The following is a 6196-nucleotide window of genomic DNA, read 5'->3' on the forward strand; positions in this document are numbered from 1 at the left end:
CCCCAGCGATGAGCATTGGGCACATCTGAAAAGGATACTTCGCTACGTGAAAGGATCGCTCGATTTTGGACTGGTCTTCAATGTGAACAAGGCAGCACCGTTACTGGAAGTCTTCTCGGATGCCGATTGGGCCAACGACTCCACCGACAGACGTTCCGTAAGTGGAGGTGTATTTAAGTTGTTTGGGTGCACAGTTAGCTGGCTGACGAAGAAACAACAAACCGTCGCTCTTTCGTCGACTGAGGCGGAACTGTCCGCACTTTGTACCGTGACCTGTCATGAGATGTGGTTATGCCGTCTACTGTTCGATTTGGGATATAGAAGCAAGGAACCGATCTGCGTTTACGAAGATAACCAATCCGCTATGAGGATCGCCGAGGAGCCGAGAGATTTCGGACGTGTCAAACACGTCGACGTTAAGTTCCACTTCCTGCGGGACTTGATAAGGGATGGCATCGTCGTTCTCAAGTATCTTCCAACTGCCGACCAGCCGGCGGATATGATGACAAAAGGCTTACCAGCAGCAGCGTTCCGTCGTCATTGTTCCGGCATAGGACTGGTGGACTGCAGTGGCTGAGCAGGGGTGTTGAGTGACCAGCCCCTTGCACTCACCATACTTAACAACCCTGTGAGCTGTGTTGCCCCTACCTTGCGGTGACACCACTGCCGCCGAGAGAAAGCAAACGTCAACAATACTTCCGTTTTTCATTCCATATATTTCTTCTCTTGAATAAACACGTTTTTCTTTTGTTAAGAGTAACTTTCGTCGGTCTTGTCGGGTTTCCTTGTTGGGCCATCCGAATACCACTTCAAAATGTACTTAGAAAAATGTAACGAAGCACTTTTTGCTTGCAAATTTGATGTTCTTTCATAAAAATTAGGGCGACAAACTTTTTTGACTTTTCTTAATAGCTTTTTTTTGAAAACCGTAATTTTTTAAAACATTTTTTTTTAATTGTAACCTATTTTTCTCCAGAACAACCCACTGTGCACTAGATAGCATTTTCAGTCAGCTATAACATAAGGATAATAAAAAAATATTGACATGTTCTCTTTTGAGGGAAAATCTATATTTTAGTTCAAATCACAAAAACCAAACATTTTTTTTACCGTGCATATTTTCTCCATACACTGAGAAAAAAAATATAGTACTGCGAACCACGGCACTATGTTTAATTTTACCATTCCCAAATATCGTAAAAATAACTAAAAATTCATTCCCACGTACCACGAATCAATAAAAATTACCATGCTTTATGGTAATTGTAACATAGTGATGTGAACAATATACATATTCAGCAGTACTATTCGACTTTTACCATTCGTTGAGCGAACATAGTAATATTGACTACAAACATGTTTGCTCAAACTTTCAACATATTCGACCTCACAATGCATCATGGTTGCTGTAAATATTTAGATGTTATGATGATTTACCAGTTTGCTGTTTGTCATCTACGTCTCTGTTCGCCATCTTGAAAGCGTTTGCCGGATTCCAGACCGGAATAATTTTTAGTTGAACTAGCGCAGACTTGTCAAAGTGCCGGAAAAATAGCAGAGGTCACTTGTGCGGGGAAAATGTGAAATCTCCTTTCGTGATCCGGAGTTACCGGTCCTTCGGTCAACACTCTCCGTTATCCGCATTCAAACAGCAAGAGGTAAGTTGGAACAGTTGAAAAAGGGAGATATTTTGCTCACATTACCCGGCTTCATTCTGAACCTAGTTCTGAACCGCAAGAACTATCTTTTCAGGTCTTATTTCCTACACCCCTTCCCGGACCGCAGCGCCAACACCTTGGCCAACACACACGACGGCCGTTTGCGAAATCCGCCTGGACATCCGGTTCTTCAGAACCAGCACTGGGCCTCCGAATAGCTCATTCTGCGTGGTGTTCCCCAAGTGGTTTGCCAGCGGGTAAAAAAGTATTCCGTACCATTCTGTGTTCGAGCAAATTATGCAATTTTAAATTCCCGCTTAGTTTTAAGTATATTTATTTAAGGATTATAATAAAGTATGACATTAAATTTTATTGTTTTTTTTTTTCGTTTGAGAAAACAAACCAAAACTACCTCTACCAGCATTTCACCATATGGATAGTGAAAAACAGCATTTCGATGGTTGCTCTTACTATGTCGTTATTCATTCGGCATGGTAAAAAGCACTAAAATATATGCTTAAAAATAACCACAAAACATAAACAAAACGAGGCATGGTAAATGTAACCCCTTCAATGGTTGTTTCAATTACGAATCATGGTCTACCAAAATCAAGTGGTAAAAGTTTTTAATTTGACCCTCGATACAGTCAGGATTACCATGTCCCTTTTTTCAGTGTATAGAACCAACAAAACGTCGAAAGACAAAACGTCGAATGCCAAAACGTCGAATGCCAAATGGTCGAATGCCAAAACGTCGAAAGGGACAAAACGTCGAAAGGACAAAACGTCGAAACGAGTAATCTAAGCAAATAGTGAGTTCTTTATTCTTTTAAGGGATTCTCATTCTTTCACTTGTATCTGCCAACTAGTTCAGAGGGGAGCCTTCCTGAGGCTCCCTGAAACAACACGTCAGGGTGGGCATGTTTCTTGACCAGTTCTTCGCGGGTAGGGAATATTCGCACTGTCGTATATAAAAACTCACATCACGTCATGTTAAGTGTAACATTATTTACTCCCGGAATCTCCCGGCCTTTTCTTCTCTTACTTCTTTGGAGCCCCTTCTACTGGCACCCAGTGTTCCAATTGAACTAAACGCGAGCCAAAAATGAACTGAGCTTGGATGTGTCATCAAATCTTATGTGCATCCTGACCAAGGTGCTGCCCTACACTCAGAAATAAAAGTATACACGGAATTACTATTATTTATGCATTTTCTATCCGCATCTCTCTCACTCTCTTTCTGTTTTCATGCTATCTGCCGTTTAGCCTGGGTTGAAGCGAAGTGATTTGTCAACCCAGACGAAGCAGCGGATAGCATGAAAACAGAAAGAGAGTGAGAGAGATGCGGATACAAAATGCATAAATAATAGTGATTCCGTGTATACTTTTATTTCTGAGTGTAGGACGCATCTGCATACATGCGTTGTTGCGCGAAAATATGCGCCACAATGAAGTGGGATATTTTGGCATCGAGCATTAAGCTTTTGCAGCAAAATCCGGATTTTCCGGTAATCCGTGACCAAACCGGTTCCCCTCTCAATTGAGGGTGAGTTTCTGAATCGAATTAGCCCAAGATTGCTAGAGAATTAGTGAAAAAATGGTAGAAACATGACCATTTCAGTTTATCAGGTACCAGGGTACCATGTTGGCATGTTGGCATTCTGCGGGTGCAGCTCTTGTTCAAGTTGCGTTCACTTTCGAGCTCACGTGCGTTCCAAACTTTGAACTGAACAATGTTCAAATATTTTTGATCGCAGCGTGCCGTTTTCGAACTTCAACGCAAATTGATCGCGTTCAAATGCATCACTGCGAGTGGCACCTTCCACAAATTTTTATCATTACGCCATAGCTTCGTTCAGAGTGGCTATGATGGCGGCCTCTAGCTATCGTCGCCGGATCTCTGGCACCTTTAGGGTGGCGATGTCGATCACCGGGCGCATTGTTCCTTCAAGGGCGTCTGGTGTTGATACGGCTGTCCTTCGCCGCAATTCATCCGGTATTCCAGAATATGGTACTTGCACAACAATGCCAAGTATCCACACAATAATCTTTACACAGCTGGTGGTTTCAACTCGGGTCTGAATTATCATAGAGTGCAAAATGAGTCACTGACCTTCAGCGCTTGGGCAGTGACCCGAGATAATGAGACATAATGAGTGTGTCCCCGTTAATTAGTTCGTCATCCTGCCATCTTGGTGGATCTACCGTATCGCCACCCCTCTCAGGCTATCAACAGAATTAAATCGATCCCCACAAAATCTCAAAAAAAAAAGAAATCCACGCTGAACTGCGAACAGTTACACACTTTTCGACGTTTTGTCCTTTCGACGTTTTGTCCCTTCGACGATTTGTCCTTTCGACGTTTTGGCATTCGACGTTTTGGCATTCGACGTTTTGTCTTTCGACGTTTTGTCACCCATTCGTCTAAAACTTCGCCGAAGACACCAAACCGATCGGACAAACCGTTTTTGAGATACAATTTTTTGAAGATATCATGTGCATTTTTCATAGACCCTTCTCATAAGTAACGCTAGATTCAAAATGGCGAACCAAGTATGCAAAACGGCGTTTTTCTCCCCCAAAGACTTGTATGCATCCAAATAAACATATATGAAAATTACTCGTTGCTGAAATGATATGGAACCGCTCTTGGGTGAACACAAACAGAATAAAACTCAGACGACCCGAATCGGACCATCCGTTCGCAAGTTATGCGCGGTCCCACGGATGCCACTGGATTTTTATATATATAGATAGATTACTCTTTTATTTTAAAGTTTTGTGGAATTTTTTTTTGGGAGGCCGCCAGAACCTCACCTAACAGTCGGGTCAAAACATGTGTTTGATAAGTGTTCATTTTTTATGGTGATCGACCAGCAGCTTCTCCAGATTGCAGCACTGATTCAAAGTTCTTTCTGAATTTCGCAAAAACGGCACCACCGATTGTGCTACAAATTTTACTAGAAATTTCTTGAACATTTCACCTATGATTTTTTCTTGCAGTTTCTCTAGGAATTTTGACATGAATTTTAAGTAGGCATGGGGTCTTATAAATAAATTTAATGGATATCAACATTTTTCCTAGTTCTGCTTATTGTTTTAGATTCATTTTGTTCACAACGACATACAAATTTCTTAATGCTATTTATTGGTATGAACAAAAAATATATCCTCTAAAAAAGGGCCCCCACAACACTGTGGCCCCGGGCCCCCACATTTGTAAATTCGGCCCTGATCACTATTAATTATTTTTAAGATACATACCCCTACAAAGGGGTATGTAGTGGGATCATCATCATCATCATCATCATCATCATCATCATCATCATCATCATCATCATCATCATCATCATGATCATGATCATGATCATCATGATCATGATCATCATGATCATCATGATCATCATCATCATAATCAAAGGAAATCAGACTCATTTGATGATTTCTCGGCATGTGATATCATTAAAAACGCAAGGTGTTCAACTCGTTTGTTCATTCGATTTTTGTTTGGTCATATAATTTAATAGCATCAGTCAAATGTCGTTTGTGCTTACTAAAGACACTGTATGCTAAAGACACGAAATCTGATGATTGTTGCTTTGATGATGATTGTCGCGTCATGACGATGATGCCGTCGAGCAATGCTTTTAAAGCGCATTTGACAGGTCTCCTGCTCGATTGGAATGACATTGACAGCAAATTTGGAATTGGAATTCCAAACATTTCGTGTCTTTGCATATAGTGTCTTTAGTGCTTACATTTACTTATTCAATCATTGAGCATTTTTCAATATCTCTCTTATGTTCGCTTGGATACGCATAACAAGAAAATTCTGAACACAGAGGCGCTAGAAAACTACCTACTCAAGTTATGTTCACCTTTACTATATGCACCTTATCTCTATTTGCCTAGCAAAGGAATGTTGCACATAAATATTTGAATACAAACAAGGATTGGTGAATAGGAGGGGGGTGAAAAAGCATACCCTAGAAAATAGTATGAACGTTAGTGTTATATCTGCCTTTTTCTGTTCGGTGATAATATTCTGAGCATTGTAACCACAGGAGCTTCAAAGGATAATGATATCAGAAATGCTAATATATACGATGACACCACTTGCCCTAAATACAGAGTAGTCTGAAATGAAGTATAATTTAGAACAATACATGTACCAGTTTTATAGATAAAATACTTACTAAGCTGTTTGGCGACATATGTATAGGTGAGTCTGATTCCATTGCATATATCCTATTCACTATTGGATGCACCAAATAGGCACAGTACGTCACCCTAGAGAAAGGATACAGTAGTGGTGCAGATAGAAGATTATTGACCCATCCACCGTGTCCTGTTGAACAGGCAATAATGACCCAGGCACAAGCCATTGCCCATGCTGTATGACTTAACGAACTATATGCTGCTGCGGCTAGTTGAGTTAATGTCGTATTGAACAATCCAAATAATAAATACAACATCATTACTACCGATGCAGTCCAACCTGAAATCACAGCGAGCTGAAAATACAAAAATATTTTAAA

At 40.7% G+C, this 6196-nt stretch overlaps 1 protein-coding gene across 1 annotated transcript in view; it reads right to left on the bottom strand.

Annotated features, from left to right (window-relative positions):
- Window positions 1-5142: 5142 nt before the first annotated feature.
- Window positions 5143-6196, bottom strand: part of LOC134291228 (nose resistant to fluoxetine protein 6) — an 86103-nt gene continuing 85049 nt past the window's right edge. Inside the window, exons 6-7 of the mRNA XM_062858727.1 lie at window positions 5855-6172; window positions 5143-5795 (exon numbers count right to left, since the gene is read on the bottom strand). Coding sequence (XP_062714711.1) covers window positions 5670-5795; window positions 5855-6172 — 444 coding nt within the window. The 3' untranslated portion in view covers window positions 5143-5669. The remainder of the gene's footprint in view (window positions 5796-5854; window positions 6173-6196) is intronic.

The sequence above is a fragment of the Aedes albopictus genome, chromosome 3, assembly GCF_035046485.1.
Source record: "Aedes albopictus strain Foshan chromosome 3, AalbF5, whole genome shotgun sequence".
NCBI lineage: Eukaryota > Metazoa > Arthropoda > Insecta > Diptera > Culicidae > Aedes > Aedes albopictus.